Source organism: Narcine bancroftii, chromosome 2 (genome assembly GCF_036971445.1).
Source record: "Narcine bancroftii isolate sNarBan1 chromosome 2, sNarBan1.hap1, whole genome shotgun sequence".
Lineage (NCBI taxonomy): Eukaryota > Metazoa > Chordata > Chondrichthyes > Torpediniformes > Narcinidae > Narcine > Narcine bancroftii.
The window spans coordinates 246,959,086-246,982,605 of record NC_091470.1 but is presented as its reverse complement, the minus strand read 5'-3'; the positions used below and the strand labels follow the sequence as shown (position 1 = coordinate 246,982,605).

General features: G+C 40.7%; 1 protein-coding gene across 4 annotated transcripts in view; it reads right to left on the bottom strand.

Moving 5' to 3' along the window:
* Positions 1 to 23,520, bottom strand: part of arpp21 (cAMP-regulated phosphoprotein, 21) — a 338,413-nt gene that overhangs the window by 114,513 nt on the left and 200,380 nt on the right. For all 4 annotated transcript variants that reach the window (XM_069920751.1, XM_069920753.1, XM_069920752.1 and 1 more), the window contains exons 6-7: positions 21,165 to 21,303; positions 15,224 to 15,302 (exon numbers count right to left, since the gene is read on the bottom strand). In XM_069920751.1, coding sequence (XP_069776852.1) covers positions 15,224 to 15,302; positions 21,165 to 21,303 — 218 coding nt within the window. The remainder of the gene's footprint in view (positions 1 to 15,223; positions 15,303 to 21,164; positions 21,304 to 23,520) is intronic.

The window sequence follows — 23,520 nt, the reverse complement described above, 5'->3', positions numbered from 1 at the left end:
ATCATGGGTCCTCTACCGGCACCACCTACGGCTCCTAGAACGCTTCCACCAGCGTTGTCTCCGCTCCATCCTCAACATCCATTGGAGCGCTCACACCCCTAACGTCAAGGTACTCGAGATGGCAGAGGTCGACAGCATCGAGTCCACGCTGCTGAAGATCCAGCTGCGCTGGATGGGTCACGTCTCCAGAATGGAGGACCATCGCCTTCCCAAGATCGTATTATATGGCGAGCTCTCCACTGGCCACCGTGACAGAGGTGCACCAAAGAAAAGGTACAAGGACTGCCTAAAGAAATCTCTTGGTGCCTGCCACATTGACCACCGCCAGTGGGCTGATAACGCCTCAAACCGTGCATCTTGGCGCCTCACAGTTTGGCGGGCAGCAGCCTCCTTTGAAGAAGACCGCAGAGCCCACCTCACTGACAAAAGGCGAAGGAGGAAAAACCCAACACCCAACCCCAACCAACCAATTTTCCCTTGCAACCGCTGCAATCGTGTCTGCCTGTCCCGCATCGGACTGGTCAGCCACAAACGAGCCTGCAGCTGACGTGGACTTTTTACCCCCTCCATAAATCTTCGTCCGCGAAGCCAAGCCAAAGAGAAGAAAAGAGATTGTTAGCACTTTTTTTTACTCATTATGTGGTTTTGTACAGGCATGTTTTAGTCTTGTGTAGTTTTTATCTTTTGTTTTGTCTGGAGCATAAATGGCATCTTGTGTTGTCTGATGTGTAGTCATAGTTATGGGATAGCATTGTGGTTTCTGGAGCACATAATTTTGTTTTTAACTGTATACTGGTTTTAAATGACAATAAAAGCTACTACTAGATACAGTATGGTAACGGGCCATTTTGGCCCACGAGTCTGTGCCATCCAATTTACACTCAATTAACCTACACACCCAGAACCCTGGGGAAAACCCACGCAGACACAGGGAGAATGTACAAACTCCTTACAGACAGCACTGGATTTGAAACTGGGTTCCATTCACTGGTGCTGTAAAGGCATTTGCACTAACCACTACTCCAACCGTACCAACATGTAGAGTTAAGACGCTATGGGTAATAGGACCTGTTCCATGTTCAATGTTCTATGAAATGACTTGGTGCATGATGTTACCCCATGCAGCATACTCATGTCACAAAAGATTAGAACAGGATCTAGATGAATTGGGAAAGTGGACTAAGGAATGGAAGATGAAATTTAATTTGGACAAGTGTAAGGTGATGTACTTTAGCAAGTTAGGCCAGAACAGGCCCCTGGGAGAGTTCTACACAAAGAGACTTTGGGTACAGGTACATACTGTAGTTCCATGGAAGTGGTGAGGCAAGTAGACAGGGTTGAGTTGAATGACCTTGGCACACTTGTCTTCATTGGTCAGGTCTTTGAATACAGGGGCAGAGACATAATATTGAAACTGTATGAAATGTTGGGGAGACTGCAATTGAAGTATTGTGTGTAATTTTGGTTACCCTGCTATAGGAAAAATATTAAGCTATAAAGGGGTGCAAAAAAGATTCACGAGAATGTTGTCAGGAGTGGTAAGCTTGAATTATAAAGAGAGGCTAAGACACTTCTCTCGAGTGTAGGAGGCTAAGGAAGAACATTATAGAGATCTACAAAATTATGAAGGATATAGATAATGAAAATAATCGTTGGCTTTATCCCACTGTAGGTGAAACTAAAATTAAAGGGTATAGAAGTAAGGTGAAAGGGCAAGATTTAAAAGGACCCTGACAGGCACCTTCTTCACACAGATGGCAGTGGGTATATGGAATGAGCTGCCAGAGGGAGTGGTAGGGATGGGGACAATTATAACATGCAAAAAACATTAAGACAGGTATATGGATAGAGATGGTAAATGGGACTAGCTTGGTCAATTATGAACCAGTTAGGAGGTTAGGAAAAAAGGTGGAGGCATTAGGTATAAATGAGGAGGTAGTGAAATGGATTCAGCAATGGTTGGATGGGAGGTGTCAGAGAGTAGTGGTAGAAAATTGTTTGTCCAATTGGAGGCCGGTGACTAGTAGAGTTCCTCAGGGATCGGTCCTCGGTCCACTATTGTTTGTTATATATATTAACGATCTGGAAGTAGGGGCGGAGAATTGGATAAGAAAGTTTGCGGATGATACAAAGATTGGTGGTGTTGTGGACAGTGAGGATGATTACCGTAGATTAAAAGGTGATTTAGGAAGACTGGAGGTGTGGGCTGAGAAATGGCTGATGGAATTTAATACAGATAAGTGTGAGGTGTTACATTTTGGAAAGGCAAATCAAAATCGGTCATATGCATTAAATGGTAGGCTATTGAGATGTGCAGAGCAACAAAGGGATTTAGGAGTTGTGGTAAATAATACCCTCAAGGCTGATACTCAGTTAGATGGTGTGGTGAAGAAGGCATTTGGAATGTTGGCCTTCATAAATCGGAGTATTGAATTCAAGAGTAGGGAGGTTATGATGAAATTGTACAAGGCATTGGTGAGGCCAAATTTAGAGTACTGTGTACAGTTTTGGTCACCAAATTATAGGAAAGATATAAACAAAATAGAGAGAGTGCAGAGATGGTTCACGAGAATGTTGACAGGATTTCAAGTTACAGGGAAAGGTTGTGCAGACTGGGGCTTTTTTCTCTGGAGCGTAGAAGATTGAGAGGGGACTTGATAGAGGTGTTTAAGATTTTAAAAGGGACAGACAGAGTAAATGTGGATAGGCTTTTTCAATTAAGAGTGGGGAGATTCAAACTAGAGGGCATGGTTTAAGATTGAAGGGGGAAAATTATAAGGGGAACATGAGGGGAAATTTCTTTACGCAAATGGTGGTAGGGATGTGGAATGAGCTTCCGACAGACGTAGTCGAGATGGGATCATTGGTTACATTTAAGGAAAGACTGGATAGTTACATGGAGAGGAGAGGACTGGAGGGGTATGGACCGGGTGCTGGTATGTGGGACTAGGAGGGTGGGGATTTGTTACGGCATGGACTAGTAGGGCCGAACTGGCCTGTTCTGTGCTTTAAGTGGTTATATGGTTATATATGGTTGTGCTTTAAAACTCCATGACTCTACTACATAGAAGACATTTCAAGACAAAAGTAGAAAATGCAGAGTACAATTGCAAACACATTTATGAAGGAAGCTAAATTATCCAAAGAATAACTTGCTGAAGAAGTACAAAACTGTCAGACATTCCACCAGGCTTCAGGGTAATACAATATAAGGCACAAGTATGACTTGACAAACCTAAATGAATGAAATGTCACACCAGGTCAACAGCAGATGCCATCTTGCTGATCCTCCACATTGCATTAGGTCACCTGGACCACAAGAACACCTACGTCATGCTGTTATTCACTGACTACAGCACAGCGTTTAAAAACATATCAGCTAAACTAATAATTGGGATCTGGGATTCTTCCCTTTGCAACTGGATCTTCAATATCCTCATTGTAATGATAGAGTGCTAGTGCTAATCCTGACCACTAAAGGGAGTTGGGAGATGAGCTGCGGGATTTTGGAAAGATTCAAAATGGATGCCTCCACAAGATTTTTTGTGTGTGTGCTCCAGCTAATAAATATAGTTGTTTGAAAAGAACGCAAGTATCTTTATTACAATAAAATAAACATCACATGGCACCAGGAGTGGAAGAAACACCAGGAGGGTGCAGAGTGAGAATCAGTCATTATCAGCAGAGAAATGGAGAGTGTAAAGTTCATGATGCTGTAAATTGGACTGTAAATATCAATCACGGGTGGAGGTTGTTCAAACAAAGATTTGTGCTGTACCTGCAAGCCATTGGAGCCAACAGCAAATTTGAAGCACAGAAGATTGCATTGCTACTTACCATGGTGGGATCTCAAGCACAAGAGCTTTCAAATACATTTGTTTTTGCTGAAGTAGAAGTTCAACAAGGTTATCGAGATGTTTGATGAACACAGTTCACCAAAGAAAAATGAAATGTTCGAGAGGTACGTGTTTCGCTCATGCATGCAGCTGCAGGCAGCGAACTTTGATGTTTTTTTAACAATCTTGAAATTAAAAGCAAGAACATGCAATTTTGGATCACTGCAAGATTCAATGATCCAGGATCAAATTGAGTTAGGGATTATTGATAAGAATGAGAGAGAGAGAGAGAGAGAGAGAGAGAGAGAATGCTGTGACAGAGAGCTTACCTTAGCTAGCTGTGAAGTAATACCACACCAGTGAATCAACTCTGCAGCATGCGAAAAAGTTTGGTGATTGTGCAAAAGCCAGTGAAAATGAAGGCATAATTGTCGCCTCAGTATCTGTCCATACATATAAACAAAAAATGAAATATAGGAAAAAACAAAAAGGTGGAGAGACATTCAAATACAAATGATGTGCCATTCAACATGCACCAAAACAATGCCCTGACTACAGAAAAGTCTGTAATAAGTGCAAAGGGCAGAATCACTGTGCAAACCAATGCTTTTCTAAAGGGAAAAAACAACAGAAGTAAAAGTGTGCACACCATAGAAGAAACTGCTCTCAGTGACACACTTTTGATAAGCATGGTAGTGCAGAAAGATTATAAATCACAGACACTGAACAGCCAAGTGTGAACAAAGTCGAGCAGGATAAGTGGACTGTGTCATTACATACAAATGGAACAAATATTCCTTTCAAGCTGGACACAGGGGTAAAGGCCAATTTGATCTGTAAGAACAACATCAGGGCAATGAAGATAAAGCCATACATCCATGCAAATCTTGTACAGCCTACAATGGACAGAGCATCGACTGGAAAGGTACTTGTAAACTCAAAGTGAAAGTTAAAGAGCACCACTTCAGGTTCACAGTAGTTCAAGATGAACATTATTCACTGCTTGATGACAAAGCATGTGAAAACTTAAGCCTAGTCAAGAGGGTGTATCACATTAACAGTTACAATACAAGGAACAGCATCATAGAGGAAATGCTGGATCAATTTACAGACATCTTCAAGAGGCTTGGAGTTAGATGATACTAACTGTATCAATCTTGAAGATGCACAGCCAGTAGTGCACGCCCCGGGGCGGGTTCCAGCATCACAAAAAGAAAAACTCAAGCAGGAACTCAACTGAATGATGGCACTGGGGGGGTCATAAAGAAAGTGGAGGAGCCCACAGAATGACTGAATTCAATGGTGTGTGTCAAAAAGAAGAACGGTGACCCATGCATGTGCATAGATCCAAAAGACATGAATGCTAATATAAAGAGGGAACATAATCAGATTTTAATCGGGGATGAAATTACAAGTGAGATGGCCTGTGCAAAGTTTTTCACTAAATTGGATGTATCCCAGGGCTTCTGGCAAATAAAACTGCATGAAGATACCATAAAATACTGTACATTTAATACACCTTTTGGTTGATATACCTGAATCTCCTCTGCTCCGGATGTGTTCCACAGCACAGTGGAGCACATCATAGAAAGCATAAATGGGGTACATGTGTACATGGCTAACATGATCCTGTGCAGATCCACGCAAGAACAACACAATGAGAGGCTCATCAAAGTGCTGTAACACATTCAGAAGTATGGATTGAAGTTAAGCAGAGAAAAATATCATTTTGGTGTGGAGGAAATCACCTTTCTGGGAGATAAACTGTCAGAGGCAGGTGTGGAGCCAGACAAGAGAAGGTCAAAGCAATTTTATAGATGCCCACACTCACCGACAAAAAAGGCAAATTGAGAGTTCTGGGAATGAACAACTTCAATGGTAAATTCATATCAAACCTATCTTCCAAAACAATGAACCTAAGGAAGTTTTACAGGGCAAATGTGAATTCAAGAGAACAAACACCACGAGGAAGAATATGGACGAATTAAGACCATTCTAACTATAGAACCAATAATTTTGACGATCTTTGACGCATCCAGAAGGATGAAAATATCGACAGACACCTCAAAAAATGGAATGTCAGCCATACTACAATATTAGAGTTGAGCTGAGTGTTGTCAATGGGCTTCTACTCAGACAGAGCTGAATTATCATTCCTCAATCACTGTGACGAGATGCTGAAAAGGGTTCATGAGAGGCACCTGTGAATGGAAAAATGCAAGAGGAGAGTCAGAATTGCTGTTAATTGACCATAGATAAATGTTAACATTGACAGGATAGTTTCAAGCTGTGAGACCTGTTTGAAACATCACGCAAAGCAGACAAAAGAACCCATGATAATAATTAACATACCAGCAGAACCATGGCAAAAAGTTGGGACTGATCTGTTCCACATGGATTGAAGGAATTACTTGCTGGTTATTGATTATCTATCAAACTATCTGGAGATTGTACTGCTTCCTAACATGCTTGCTGCTTGTGTGATCAAATATATGAAATTGATCTTTGTAAGACATGGAACACTCTAATTGTCTACAGTGACAATGGACTATGCTATTGTTGTAGAAATTTGAAGAACAGTTCGACTTTTGACATGTTACTTCAAGTCCTCTGCATCCCCAGTCAAACAGTGAATCAGAGAAAGAAGTTCACATAGTTAAACAGTTGCTCAAGAAAGCATTAGATAGTGGTTCAGATACTTATCTAGCTCTATTGAGTGACAGAGCTTTGCCACTTGAACATGGCCACTTCCCTACTCTGCAGACCCAAACAAGAACAGAGAACGGACACAAAAGCATCTGCAATGGAGACAAAAAGCAAACTATGACAAGTCAGCAAGAAGTTGAGGGCCACTGGTACATCATCACACAGTAAGACTCAGAGATCCCAAAAAGACTACTGTTCTGGAGGAAGAAAGTCAAAGGAAGTAAGTCAGAACAGAGGATGGTCAAATACTGAGAAGGAATCAAAAGAGCCTGCTGTAAATGCAAGAGAAAGTGCAGGAATAAAGAATTGCAGAAGATCCAGTCTGCACAGCAACAGAGGAAATTCCACCAGTGCTAGATAGCAGTGGACCAGCAGTGATGACCTGTGTTAAGAAAATCCACATGTGTTATCAAGGCACCTAATAGGCTGAATCTCTAAAAGAAAAAGAACTGAACACTTAAAAAAATTGTACTGCTGGTGTGTTTATGTTCATGTTGAACTTTAAATTGAAATGAATACTGTATTAGTGTGTCATGTTGTTAAATATCTCAGGGAAAGGGGATGCAGTGATAGCATGCTAATGCAAGTGATAGTGCTGATCCTGACCACTAGAGAGAGACAAGAGATGAGCCATGGTGTCTTGGGTAGATTCTAAATGGATGCCTCCATGAGGTCTTTTGTGTATGTGCTCTAGCTGATAAAGAACCCAATTTTCTTTATAAAGGAGGTTGCCTTTACTTTCTAAAGGATCTGAGGAGATTCAGTAGGTCATCGAATATTCTATTAAACCTCTACAGTGTACTGTGGAAAGTACACTGACTTTTTCATTGCATCATGACCTGGTTTAGAAACTTCATGTCGGGGAATGCATAGGCTGCAGAAAGTGGTAAACCAAGCCAAATCTATCATGGACTCCAATTTTCCAACCACTGAAGACATCTAATGTGAGGAACTGCCACAAGAAGGCGGGCAACAACATAAAGGATGCACATCACCCTAGTCATTATCCATTCTCACTGCTCCCTTTCACCAGAAAGTACGAGAGCCTGAAATCCGACACCTCTAAGTTCAAAAACTTTTTTTTCCCCCAACAGCTATTAGGCTCATCAACCTCTCCGAACCTTAAATTGCATTATTGAAAAATCACTTATTTCTGGCAGAATTGCAACTGTGAATAATTATTTATCTATCTTGTTTGTAACTGCAATCTCTTTTTTTTTCTCTCATAACCTATTGTGGAAACTTAATTTATGTTAGTGGTTCTCACCTTTTTCTTTTCACTCACATACCACCTGAAGCAATCCCTTACTAATCACAGATTGCCTATGGCATAGGGAATACTTAATCCCAGTAATTTCTAACACAGCTTCCCTCAATATCCTCATACATACTTTATTAGGCCCAGGAATTGATCTAACTTAATATGCAATAAGACCACCAGCATTTCCTCTTTTGAAATGTAGATCTGGTTTTCAAATATTAATATTAATTTTCCTGAATACCTTAGCCTCCTTGATCTTCTCCAAGGTAAATACAGATAAGAAATATTCTTTTAAGACTTTGCCCATCACATATGGCTCCACACATAGTCAATCTCATTAATCCTTAATGAAAACTAACTTCTCCCTCATTATTCTTTTACTCTTATTGTATCCATAGATATCATAGGATGCTCCTTTACCTTATCTGCCAAAGTTATCTCATGTCTGTTTTTACCCTCCTATTTCCATTTTACTCCTTAAAGGATTTGCTTGATTCCAACTACCTGTTCCTGACATATGCCTCCTTCTTCTTCCTGACCAGATCCTCAACATCTCTTGTCATCAGGGTCCCCTTCTCCAACCAGCTTTTGTCTTGATTCTGACAGGAACATGCTAACTCTGAACTTTCCCAATCTCATTTTTAAAAGCCCACCCCCCACCCTTGACAGATACCTCTTTACCTGCAAACAATCTCCCCAAATTGAGTTAAACAAGAAAATCTGCAGATGCTGGTTGTACAACACACAAATGTGCTGGAGAAACACAACATCCAAATGAAGTAAAGGGTCACAAACATCTTGGGTGAGGGTCCAGGCCAAAAATATTGACCATCCTTTACTTCCTGTGGATGTTGTGTGTTGCAATCTCTGTGAATCCACCTATGCAAGTTCCTGCTTAATAACATCAAAACTGGCCTTGGCACAATTTTGGTCTTTTAACTTGAGGACCAGTCCTATCCTTTCCCACAACTATTAAAACTTGTAAAATTGTAGTCACTGGTCTCAAAGTGCTCTGCCATTGACACTTCAGTCACTTGCCCAGCCTTGTTTTCCATCAGGAAGTCTACGGTACCCCCCCCCCCCCCCACCCCACCCCTTGTCGGTACACATCGACATATTGCTTTAGAAAACTTTCTTGGACACATTTGAAATATTTCACACCACCTAAGCCCTGAGTACTGTGGCAATCCCATTATCAAAAACTAAATGATGGGAATAATATTCAATAATTCATAAAATCAGGCAATCTGGCACCATGAAAGAGCCAAGTATGCAACATTATTGGAGTTTTACTGTAAATTGGTACACATGAAATTGAAGAAGTGGACAGGTATGTGTTCCACAATTTAGATTTTGAAAGAATTTGCAAGAAAAAACAAAGGTTGACAAAAGTATGACCCTGAGTAATATCATACTTTAAACTCCAATAATCTGGCATCCTCCGAAGTTTAGTGGTGTCAGGCTCAGAAATATGACCCTAACTGAGACATCAGCAAACGTTTCATTCAGACATTTTTTAGTGAACCAAGTAAGTTTACAGTGAGCATAGGAAACAAAATTCAGTGAATTTTAGAGGGAGCAAAGCTGACAGGACATCAGTGAAATTAAATAGAATGCAGGGAACAGGGCTCTCAGACAGAGGCTCTCGTGAATTTAATGAGGCCATCCGAGATCAGCACTATTGGGTTTCAAAGGACCGTGGGAGAAAGGATCCAAACTCAAGAAATGAATACAGGCAACAAGGAATCAGTGGATTTGATGGGGGTGTGGGACAGGGATGGGGCCAGTGTGTTTAAAAAGAGAACAGGAAACAAAACCAGGTGAACCATCATGATTTACTGAGTTTTACTGCACATGTATAAGCATGACATGGTGGGGAGCTGGCTGATGGAGGACCTCAGTTTTCTTCAGGCTGACTTCCAGGCCAAACATTTTGGCAGTTTCCGCAAAGCAGGACGTCAAGCGCTGAAGAGCTGGCTCTGAATGGGCAACTAAAGCGGCATCGTCTGCAAAGAGTAGTTCACGGACAAGTTTCTCTTGTGTCTTGGTGTGAGCTTGCAGGCGCCTCAGATTGAAGAGACTGCCATCCGTGCGGTACCGGATGTAAACAGCGTCTTCATTGTTGGGGTCTTTCATGGCTTGGTTCAGCATCATGCTGAAGAAGATTGAAAAGAGGGTTGGTGCGAGAACACAGCCTTGCTTCACGCCATTGTTAATGGAGAAGGGTTCAGAGAGCTCATTGCTGTATCTGACCCGACCTTGTTGGTTTTCGTGCAGTTGGATAATCATGTTGAGGAACTTTGGGGGACATCCGATGCGCTCTAGTATTTGCCAAAGCCCTTTCCTGCTCACGGTGTCGAAGGCTTTGGTGAGGTCAACAAAGGTGATGTAGAGTCCTTTGTTTTGTTCTCTGCACTTTTCTTCCCCCACATCTCCATCGGGCACACAAAACTCAAAACGGTCAACCAGTTTACCTATCTCGGCTGCACCATTTCATCAGATGCAAGAATCGACAATGAGATAGACAACAGACTCGCTAAGGCAAATAGTGCCTTTGGAAGACTACACAAAAGAGTCTGGAAAAACAACCAACTGAAAAACCTCACAAAGATAAGCATATACAGAGCCGTTGTCATACCCACACTCCTGTTCGGCTCCGAATCATGGGTCTTCTACCGGCATCACCTACGGCTCCTAGAACGCTTCCACCAGCGTTGTCTCCGCTCCATCCTCAACATCCATTGGAGTGCTTTCATCCCTAACGTCGAAGTACTCGAGATGGCAGAGGTCGACAGAATCGAATCCACGCTGCTGAAGATCCAGCTGCGCTGGGTGGGTCACGTCTCCAGAATGGAGGACCATTGCCTTCCCAAGATCGTGTTATATGGCGAGCTCTCCACTGGCCACCGTGACAGAGGTGCACCAAAGAAAAGGTACAAGGACTGCCTAAAGAAATCTCTAGGTGCCTGCCACATTGACCACCGCCAGTGGGCTGATATCGCCTCAAACCGTGCATCTTGGCGCCTCACAGTTTGGCGGGCAGCAACCTCCTTTGAAGAAGACCGCAGAACCCACCTCACTGACAAAAGGCAAAGGAGGAAAAACCCAACACCCAACCCCAACCAACCAACCAATTTTCCCCTGCAGCCGCTGCAACCGTGTCTGCCTGTCCCGCATCGGACTTGTCAGCCACAAACGAGCCTGCTGCTGACGTGGACTTTTACCCCCTCCATAAATCTTCGTCCGCGAAGCCAAGCCAAAGATAAGCATGAGCACCTAGAAGATGATTGTCAAAGAATTAAAATTTTCATTTATAAAGGGACCTTGTGCTGATTCAGGAACTCATGGCTTGAATTAAGATGTGAGTGAGAATAGTGAGTTTAGAATTAGGGGCAAAATGCCGGGCATAATGCAAAGTCAGCCAATTCAAGGGACAGCTGCTCTGGGGAGTAAAGGAACCCTCAAGTTAGGGAAGATGTGACTTAAATCCAATTTTAAGAAAATTTCACATGAATCTGAAGTATTTTTCAAGATGAAAAAAATTGCTGATACAATGTCTGACAAATAATATTAAAATGTTTTGTGGCATTCATTAACAATTTGGGGGGGAGGGGGTGGTGTAACATGGTTAGTGCAATGCCTTCACAGTGCCAGTGATTGGGACCTGCGTTTGAATCCTGTGCTGTCTGTAAAGAGTTCATATATTCTCTCCGTGTCTGCATGGGTTTTCTCCAGGGGCTCCAATTTTCTCTCACTGCTTGAAATGTACTGGGGCGTAAGTTAATTGGGTGTATATTGGGCGGCACAGACTCGTGGGCTGAAATGGCCTGTTACCATGCTATATTTCTAAATTTAAATTTAAAAATGGATATGGTGTATGTTCCATTACTTTTATTACAGATAGTTTTATGGTAAACATAAAAGATGTTCAATCAAATGAAAGAATTATAGGAAGTGCATGCAGAATGATGGGATTTGGTTCGCAATAGAAAACAGATGATAGCGTCATGTAGGCCTGAGAAAAAAAATGAAGTAATACATCAGGAAGGGGAGGCCCAACTAATACTAACAATGAGTTTTATATCTTAGGACAAACACCATTTCTGCCTTACTTTCAAATCAGTTTCTGGACACTTCTCAGAAACCTTATGTTACCCAGGGACTGCCTATATTGAGATAATGTTGTAAGCCCCCATTCCATCTGCTGTTCCTTTGAATAAATATTTTTGCCCACATCACTTGTCCATTTTTCTATATTATTATTTTGGTATCAAAGTTTTGGTAGTATCACTTCCTCAAACTATATATTTTTCTAATCATCTCTTTCAAATCTGTTTGCAATAAAATATGATTCTTTGAAGAATCAACAGTCAAGCAGACTATTAAATATTAAACATACCGGGTAGAATTTCAGCTGGGGAAGAATGGGAAGAAGAGTTGTTATCAAGAAAGGCTGAGACAGGATTCCATGAATTCCCCAGTTTTAGGGTGTTTTGTGTTGAATTCCACCCAGGGAATAATAATCTGCTGGATATGTCCCACTATCTGGTCAGTTTGGGTAGATCTCCAAAATTCTGCCAGAGGATTATGGGTGTTAAAGGTGGCAATGGCAGGTGTCATTGTGCAGGGGTTGGTGAAGAATGCCAGGAAATGTACTGAAAACTTGAAAATAGGGACATGTCAGAGATCCAGTTAGGGTAGGAAAAGAGTTAGTTGGTGATGAGGAGGTATGAGGGGAGATTACAAATGGGGGTGGGAGTAGTGGGGGGCAGTTTCCTGAGTCTAGAATGCAGAAATAGTGTTCCTATCAACAAGCAACAATGTAAATATTCTTCATACTTGTTTTACCCAAAAGCTGGAGAATATGCCAATAAGGCAAAAAGCCTGTGAATTTGATTTCATTGATTAACTAATATCCCAAGAGCAGATTGTTTACCTCCTTCACACCCTTCACCTAGCAAAACCAAACATTTGCAGCTCGAGGATGGCTGCATTTCAATTTTGGACATTTAACATTCCAATATCAGAAAAGTTCAGGGACAACATATTGCTAGTGGCAGATTAATCATTAGGCTGGGCAGACTTAAGCCTAGGGGCCTAGAAGGGAGGGGGCCCAGCAGGAGCAGGGACATTTGGCTCCTGGCAGGACCGGGGATGCCAGGTTCCTAGCAGGAGCTGGGGTTGTCGGGCTCCTGGCAGCAGCGGAACCTCGGGTTCCCAGCAGAAGATGGGACCTCAGGCTTGTGGCAGGAGCGTGGACCTCGGGCTCCCAGTAGGAGTGGGGATGTCAGGGTCCTGGCAGACGCGTGGTCCTCAGGCCCCCAGCAGAAGCAGGAACTTCAGACTCCACAATTCTTTTGACCACAAAAGTTCAATCAACAACCCCCCACCCCAACCCCCGTCGTTTATCAATCCTCTGGCATTTATAAATCCCTTGGATTGCCTCATGACCTTCAGGGGTTAATACTGACCACTTTGGAGACTCCTAATATGCTATTTAATGTAACGTCACTTTATTCTATTCAACGAAGGGTATGGCAAGGGGGCAAGGTCAGAGGGAGCCTTATTTAATCTCAGCCTAGAGGCCTGGGTGGTAGTTAATTCACCACTGCATATTGCTGTCAGAGCTGGCAGATGCAGGGAATCCAAGTTGATGAAGGATCACGGGGCTCTGGTTTGGAAAAAGAAAGGGACATACTTCAGGTATAGGCAGATGAATTCAAGCATATCCCATGAGGAGTATATGATCCAGAAGTTTACTTAAGAGAGAAATCAGGAGGGCAAAGAGAAGACATGAGATAACTTTGGTAGATAAGGTTAAAAAAAATCCTAAGAGATTCCGCATTTATTTGGAGTAAATAGGTAACTAGAAAGAGAACAAGTCTCCTCAAGAATCAATGAGTTTAGGAATAGTGCAGCATAGGAGATAGGTAAAGTCTTGAAAGAATATCTCACATCTGTATTTACCATGGAAAGGTTTATGCAAGTTAAGGAATGAAAGTAAATGAATGAAGTGTTGACAAAGTCAGGGAATATATTTGCATAATAGCAGAGTTATTTGCATTATCTTTTGTCACAGGTCTGGTATGAGACGTGGATGGATATTCTGGTGTTTTTAGTTAAGAAGGGGTGCATAGGCATGCTAGGTAAATACATACTGGTGAGCCCAACATCAGTGGTAGGAAAGTTACAGGAGGGTATTCTGAGGGAGTTGATCTGTCAACATTTGGAAAGGCTAGGTCTGCTTAGGGACAATTAGCATGGTCTCATTTGTGGGAAGCTGTGTCTCACAGATTTGATTCATTTTTTGAATATGTCATGGAAGATGCCTACTCTGGCTTCAGCAAAGCCTTTGACAAAGTCGTACATGATAGGCAAATCCAGATGATTAGATCACATAGGATCCAGGTTGATTTGGGTAATTGGATGCAAAATTGGCTTTGTGTCAAAGGATGGTTGTGGAAGGTTGTACTCAGATTGAATGCCTGTCATTTGTTGTGCTCCACAAGGATCTATACTGGGTTCAATGTTGCTTGGCAACAATATTACTGGTAATTATTTGAATGAAAATGTAATTAAATTGGTTAAAACCTTTGCGGTAACTCCAAAACAATTAAATGGCAGAATCCTGGGCAAGATTATGGAACAGAGAAACCTTGGGATACAGTTGGATAGTTCCAAAAAGTGGTTACTCTGGTAAACAGGATATTGAGGAAGGTGTGTGCCCACCATGCCTTCATCAGTAGGGCTTTGAGTACACATTACAACAATTCAAGACTTTGATGAGACCACACTTAAGAGTATTGTGTTCAGTTTTGGTTGACAAATTATAGGGAAGATGTTATAAAGCTGGAAATGTTGCAGAAGATTCACAAAGATGTTGACAGGACTCACAGGCTTGAGTTAGAAGGATGGAAAGGTAGGACTTTTTTCCTTACAGGGTAGAAGGCAAAAGAGGTAGGGAAGTCTAAAACTAGAGTGCTCATACTTAAGGTGAGAGGGGACAGATATAAAAGAAAGTAAAAGTGCAGACATGGAAACAAATGCAACATTCACAAGACATTTGACAGATACAAAGAAGGAAAAGAGATATAGATTAATGCTGGAAAATGGGACTATCTTAAGAAGACAACTTGTTTAGCATGGACTAGTTGGATTGAAGAACCTATCTTCGATTATAAAACTCTAATGACTTCCCATTGGAACCAAAACCATGTATACCATGGGGTGCTAATATTACTCCCCCCCCCCCCACCATATTCTAATTCACAATATATTTTAGAATAGGTTTCATTTATGACCTTTTCAGTAGAAAGATAGTTTGATAATAGAAATGTAATGTGCACTTTTAAATAGTTGTATAGCATAGAACAAAATATTTGACTGGTGCAGCCAGTCATTTAACATGGAATTTACCTACCTTGGATTATTCTTTAATGTATTTATAAGAAATTCATGTAAATCTATTCCTGTAGAGTCTGTGTACTCTTGACTGCAATCTGCAACACAAAAACACATATGGAACAAAAACATTATTTTTTACCAATAACCTTGACCTCTGATTGATAGAGTAATTATCTATTGGATATGAACTAATCAGCTGGTCATCAGAATATTTGCATCTAGGCAGGGCACTGAAGAGGACAGAATTATAAACAGACATTGAAATGGTGAGAGAACAAAAGAATAAGGGTTAAGAGAATGCACACAGGAAACAGGAAAGTAAAATAAAAACCATTAAAAAAAATCTGAAGATAGGATTTATTGGTTGTGAGAATGAGACACCATTTCTGCTTACTTTTATGGTAAATGGTATCTCAGGACTATGAAATCCATTATTAACAAAACAGATGCAGAGGTGATGTTTACCATTGCTGGAGAATCACTGTTTGTAAAATAGATAAGTTTTTGAATTTAAAGAGAATCAAAGGATATGAGGTAAGTAAAGGAACATGGAACTAAGGTCTGATAATACACATGAAAATAAATGAAAGGTTCTAAATTATCATATTGAGGTATAAAATAAAACATGAGGGGAATGGATAAAGTGAATGCTCAGCCTTTTTTCCAGGTAGGTGATTCTGGAACTGGAGAGAATAGGTTTAAGGTGAGAGGGGAATGCTTTAAGTGGTACCCGAGAGGCAGTTTATTTCATTCAGAGGGGTGGTCCATATCTGGAATGAGCTTCCAGAGGAAACTGTCAAAGTGGGAACAGTAACAATATTCAGAAGACGTGGACAGATTTGTGGATAGAGGGATGTGGACCAAATTCAGGCATTTGGAATTAACCCAAACTGCCAACTTGGTCAGCATGGACTAGATGGGTCAAAGGACTTGCTCAATGCAAGTTATCTCCATGATGCTGAACTAAATGTCCTACTCCTGGTTGTATTATTTCTATGCCTTATCTCATAGAACATTCAATACAAATTCCAGATGACTTTAGTGAGGTTACATTCTGTGCCTGCAAAATTTAGAAGTTCTTGCTATTCAATGAATATCAACAGGAAGGATGACCCTGAAGACTGATCCTGAGGGCTGACCCTGAAGCCATGAAGCAATAGCAAATCAGCACAAACCATCTAAAATTTCACAAATCATGGAATAGCCTTACCCAAATTGTTGGTTGGGGGGGGGGGGGGGGGGTGTGGTGTGGGTGGAACAGAGCGCAGAATAAAATCAGCATGCCTTGTGAATTCCATGGGTTTTTTTGCCAGCAACTTGACAATGAAAAAAAAAAATTGATTAAATAAATACATATTTGTAAAATAAGGATATCTAGGAATATATTCTGCCTGGTAATGCTAAACTTACTTGTTTGGTAGTGGCAGCACCTTTAGCCTCTGAGAAGTAGTTTACACTGGACCCGATCATGTGCAACCTAGCCCTTCCATCTTGTCCATCTATCATGGGCTCACGCATAACTTTTGCAGCTGCACTGATGTCCGTGTCCTTCAAACCTGACTGCCATAACTACTCTGTAATGCACGAGCAGTATGCCAGCCTTGGGCCGGACAAGCTAATTGCCCTCTGACTCCTTGTCTTTGATAACCAGACACATTCAGAAACCATAAATTAAAAAAAGCAGTCATTTCATTTTAAAACCATTTAACTTAAAATGAATTCAAAACAGACTTAATAAAAACAAACCACAAAGCTTAACTCAGCAGTCCCATGCAGATGCAGAGATGTGCTAGACAAGGCTGGCCAAAAAATGTGACCTCCAGCACAATCTGCATTTCTACAAGCAAAAAGCATGCCAGCACATGCTCCAGACCTAGCTATGGAACCATCGGTATGAGCCAGCCCAAGGGTTCAATAATGAGCAGCTGCTGCTTATGCATATAGATTCAAAGCAAGTGTCGGTCTTTAAGCTTGATCACTATATTCAATAAGATCAGAGCTGATATGATTCCAATTTTACAACATGGTCATCATTTTGGACAAACTTAGCCCAAGTTGCCAGCCCAAGATAGTCCTTTTTACTTGGATTTGGCCCATATCCTTCTAATCCTTTCCAATCCATATGCCTGTTTAAGTGACTTTATAACCATTGTAATTGTACCCTCTTCTACTACTTCCTCGTACCTACCACCCTTTGTGTGAAAAAGTTATCTCACAGATCCCTTCTAAATCTTTCCCCTCTCACCATAAAACCATGAACCTTGATACCAGACTCCTCTACCCTGAAAAGAAAGACTATGACTATTTACTTTATCTATACTCTAATAATTTTATTATAAATAATCACCCCTCACTTTCTTATGCTCCAGGGAAAAAAAAATCCAGCCCATCACGTCAAATCTTCCACTTTCAGTCACATCTTTGAGGAACTTTTCTGCACCTTTTCCATCTTAATTATATTTTTTTCTTTTTCTGGGTGACCACAAATGCACACAATATTCACTTGGTGATCTCACGAACATCCTGTACAGTTTTAACATGATGCCCTCCCTGACTGATGAAGACAAGTAATCTCATATCATCTTCACCACTCTTCCAAGAAACTATGTACCTCTGACCCCGGGCTAAGTACTATATCAGAAGGGGAAAAACCCTTTGAAAAATAAAAAAAAACTGCAGCCTGATAAACTTATTGCAATGTTTTGAAGAGATCACAAGTAGGGTATGCAGGGGAGATGCAGTGGAAGTTGTGCTTTAAGACTTTCAAAAGGCCTTCAACAAGGTGCCACACATAAGGCTGCCAAACAAGATAAGAGCCCATGGAATTACAGAAAGGATACTAGCATGGGTAGAGCATTGGCTAATCATCAGGAAACAGAGGGTAGGAATAAAGGAATCTTATTCTGATAGGCTACTAGTTACCAGTGGTGTTGCATAGGGGTTGGTTTTGGGGTCACTTGTTTTAACATTATATATAAATGATTTGGTGCTGGAACGCCATAAACACAATGACCCCCACTGTTGCCAGGAGTGGGTGTTACCAGTTCTCAGGACTTGAGCTGTCAATGAATTAATCCAATCACATGTTGCAAGAGTTTCCTCGAGACCAAGGGCAATGTAAATATTATAAATAGTTTTCTAACTGTAAATAAAAGGGTTCGTTCTTTGGATTTGGGAAAACACTCGTGACTGTCGTTTCTCTCTGGTCTAACAAAGTGGAAGCTTGTATTCCATACAACATGTGCACAGCACAAACATTTGGCATATTTACAACATTTGGATTATGGAATAGATGGCTTTGTGCCTCAGTTTGCAGATGATACCAAAATAGATGGTAGGACTGAGGATACCAAAAGGCTGCAGAGAAACTTGGATAGATTAGGAAAATGGGAAAAGAGGTGGCAGATGAAATATAATGTTGGAAAGTGCATGGTCATGCACTTTGGTGGAAGAAAGAGATGGGTAGGATAATGGGGCCAATTTAATAGTGATGCAGAAACATTTCTTTCGTCAGAGGATTCTGAGTCTGTGGAACTTGTGGCTACAGGCAGCTGTGGAAGCGTGGTCGTTGGGCATATTTAAGGCAGAGATTGACAGGTTTTGGATTAGACAGGGCATCAAGGATTATGGGGAGAAAGCCAAGGAGTGGGACTGAATGATAGGATGGATCAGTTCATGAGTAAAATGGCAGAAGAGTCTCATTGGGCCAATGGGCCTACTTTTGCTCCAATATCTTGTGTTGGAAAACTGAAATAAAACAGAAATTCTTGGAAACATCAGTGAGTCAGTTAGCATCTATGGAAAGGAAACTTTGATCTGAAAGATTAATTTTGTTTCTCTCTCCAGAGATGTATTCCCATTTGCTCCTTTAATTTGCTTGCACATCTGTTTATCACTGCTTTAAGGCAGGTACATCAACTTTGTTTCTACCTGCCCTTTGAGAAAGATGGCTCCAAATACTTGCAATGCTCTGAGGGAAAACTCAAATGCATGATCTTTCCCAACCTAAATTGCAGCAGCTCTGTACAAGTCAAGCCTGTGCAACTAGCTTTCAGAGGCCAACTGGCCCATTACAGGTACAGGTATTAAGTCTAATAAATAGCTTTAAACAGTTTAAATTTAAATTTAGACATAGAGCACAATAACAGGCTCTCGGCCCACGAGTCCATGCCACCTAATTACATCCAATTGACCTACAACCCCTTTGTTTTTGAAGGGTGGGAGGAAACTGGAGCACCCAGGGAAGACTGACACAGTCATAGGGAGAATGTACAAACTCCTTACAGACAGTGTAGGATTTGAAACCCTGTCGCCAGTGCTGTGAAAGCGGTGCACTAACTGCTACACTAACCACATCACCGCTTTTTACAACATCCTTCCTTCAATAAAAATATCAATATGGTTCACACATTCCATAAGAGGTGTCGTCATTATATAGGGATGTCCTAGTTACATCAGGTTCCAGTTCCTAAACACTCCCCACAAATTAATTTCTCCACAAGTCAGAAATATCCATCTTCTTTCATAACCCATGTCAGATGCTTGGAATAAAATATTTAATTTAATTTATTAATTACCCTAACACAACTCATGTTTAAACTAAAAGAACATATACCATATCCAGCTATTAATGAATACCATGAAATATTAATACTTGCCTGAAAAATGCTTTAAAAATTGAGAGGTTGAAAACTTTAAATAAAATATTCCAAAAAAAATTGAGGAGAATTTGTAACCTGGTGAGCCCCTGCATTTATTGGAGAATCAATGGTCAACCCAAAGAGGAACTGAAGGAACCAAGTATTACTCAAAAAATAGGGAAAGATATCTAAGTGAGCTTGAAAGCAATTAAATCTCAAGACATTGTAGATATGCTTATTTCCAAAGTTTGGTAAATTCTAGAAATGTTCGTGGTTGGGAGCGGTGTAAATGTGACCCCACTATTTAAGAAAAAGAGAAAGAAATCAAGTAACTAGGACTATCAGTGCGAGGGTAAATCCTGGAATCTGTATTGAAGTATGTAACAAAATTCAAGTGAGCTTTTTCACTGAGGTTGGGTGAGACAAAAACAAGAGGACATGAATTAAGAGTGAAAGGTAAAATGTTTAAGGGTATATCGGGGGAATTTTTTCACTCAGAGGTGGTAAGAGAATGGAATGAACTGCCAATTGAAGTGGTGGATGTGAGTTTGATTTCAACATTTACGGAAAATCTTGATCAGAATAGTATGGATGGAACAGAATAATAGGACAAGGGATTAAAAATATTTGGCATCTACTAGATGGGCTAAAGGGCCTTTTTCTGTGCTGAAGAGTTCTATGGTTAAAATAATAACACTGAACAGAGTTAATGTATTAATGAAGGGGAAATCATGTTTGATTAATATATTACAGTTATTTTTGGATTTGATTGAGAACCAGTGGATATGATGTATTTGAATTTTTGGGAGGGTTTAGATATGATCCATAAAAAGTTGATGGTCAAATATGATTGAGTAAATGGAATTAGGGTGATATACTGACATGAAATGAGACTTAGAGATTGGCAGAAAGTAAAGAGTAGATCTTTGTTACGTTGGCAATCTGTGATGAATGGAGTAAGGTAGGAATTACCAGTGGGTTCCAATGATTCATAATCTATATCAATGATCTGATAGATGGGACAAAATATCTGATTTCTAAGTTTAAATTAGATGGGATTGTGTATATAGTGGAGAATGTACAGATGTTTCAAGCCAATATACAGTATGCAAACTGTGTATGTGGACAATAATATGGCAACTTGAATATTCTGCATAGAAACAGTTACCATTATAATCAGCTTCTAAAGGCAGTCGTGGCTCTTCTATTATTCTAATACATAAACACATCCTTTTCAAGTTATTTTGCTCATAATTTGCCATGAAAATAGAACTTCAAAATCTCATGTACAAAAGGAGATTAACTATGAACACCTACCCTTTGACAACATTTTTATTTTAGGTTTTTCACTATTTTTCTCTTTCTCCTTGTTTTTATCTTTTTCCAATTCCTCTTTATTATTTTTATCATCATCTTGAAAGCTTGGTGAGCTGGTAAACTGCAGATGAATGGAATCCTGAAACACAAAAAATGTCAAAAATAATAATGCCTTTCAGTTGTTTGATTACCTGTGAATATTGTTTTCACAAATATCCTTCTTCCTTTTTAAAATATTTTTATTAAGTTTAACATATAAGCATGAAACAAAATTAACAATTATATAATAATTAATTTGCATGCACAGAAATAAGCCAATAAAAAAAGATGAAACTTCATCAATAATTGCTTGTAATATCTCAAAAATATTTAATTGAAATGATCTATGCAACCATATTAAACCCTTTTATTGAAATAATGTATAAAATAAAGGAAAAAAAGACAAAAATTAAAACTAAAACTAACTCTAATCTAACCCTTTTGAATTAATAAAAGAAAAATTAATAATATGAAACCACTGGCGACCCCAAGAGAACAGGCAAAGAACAACTGGAACATACAATAATTCTTAATTCTTCCAATTATAAAAAAAATTCTAAGAATGGCCCCACGATTTTATAAATTGAAACTTTCTATCTTTGATATTGTATCTAATTTTCTCTAAACTTAAATTGGACATTACATCATATAACCACTGTCTATGAGCAGGGGATGAGTCATTTTTCCATTTCAATAAAATTGCTCATCTGGCTATCAACATGGTTAAAAACTAAAACTTTTTCCTGAGATGCCAATATGTTTATATGAATCATGAGAAAAACTAAACAAATAAATTAACAGGAAAGGTTCCAAATTAATCTGAAGAATCATTGATGAGGAGATCCAAGATGGTGGCGAGGGGCTTATCGGGTGACCCAAGATCTCTCTGAGGAAAAGAGAATAAAGGATAGATACAAGAAGATCCATTAAAATAAAAAGACCCCAAAAAGGAAGACAACCAAGAATATGAATAGAAGAAAGTGAGAAGGGAAAGAAAAAAGATGGGACAAACAACAAAGGGATAGGATGGAGAAAGAGACTCACTGCATAGTGGAGGTGGAGAGGTTGACCTGGGACCTAGCGGGACATTGGTGGTGGTGGCAGTGCTAACAGAGCCATGAAGCTTCCTGAGGGAATGGGACTCGCCCAGGTGGGAGAAACAGGATGGCCCTGCTAAGGTTGGATCTCGAGGAGGCCAGGAGAAGGACATGACCAAAGTAGTGAGAGTGCTGTTGGGCATGGGAGTGGTGGAGGATGGAGGTCACAGAGGCTGAGCTGAGGCCGGGTTCATGGTGATGTGGGCGGCGATGAGAGCACTGTCAGGAGCAGATGGTTTTGAGACCCGAAATCGGGGAAACCGAACTCAAGAGGAGCTGATGGCGATGTGGGCAGTGGCAGGAGTGTTGCTGGGCAAGGACATTTGGGGACCTGAAGTTGGGGGAAACAAGCCGAGGAGAAATGGACAGAAATGTGGGCAGTGACGGGAGCGCTGTCGGGCATGGGAGAGTCAGAGAAGCCAAGTCAAGGTGGAGTCTGCGGTGGTGAGAAAGACCCCACAGGCTGGAAGAAAAAGTTAAAGTCAAGGATTTACCTGGTAAGATCGCTCCAAATGGCAGGTGTGAAGAGATTGGGTCCAAGGCGTTGGAGGACTTCAGGAGCAATGCGGCCAAAAGGGATTTAGTGGGAAAATAGCTTGGCAGGATAGCCTAGAGTTGGAAAGCGAGGTGGAGGAGGAGGAAGAAGAGATAGAACGAAGGAGTAAAAGAAGGACAATACAGGGAGGTGAAAGATAGATAAAGGGGGTAGAGGGCCTGATGCCCCTTGCCAGAGAAATACTGGAGGGCACTGGCCAGACAAAAATAACTTTGAAGACACTGGTGGCAGGGCAGGGGACAATCAAAAAGGCTGGAAAACATAACAGAAGGGATATCTGAAACAGAAGAGAGAATTGAGAATGGAAGAAAGATTAGAAGAGAGAGAGAGCAAAATGGATGCATGGGAAAGGGATATGGTAAAGATATGGGAGAAGTTAGATACCTTAGAAAACATCAGCAGGAAGAATATGGTTAAAATTGTAGGACTGAAGGAGGGTAAGGAGGGGAGAGACATGGTGGAGTTCTGAAAAAGTGGATCCCAGATATACCTGGGAGGGTAAGAATAGAAAGGGCCCACTGGTCTCTCAACCTCCACTCGGAACCAAACCAACGACCATGCTCTATCCTGGTAAGGTTCCTTCACTACCAGGACAAAGAGAGGATTTTATGGGTGGCTGCAGTAGGTGCAAAGGTTAGTGGGGGGGGGGGGTCTGATGGAAGAT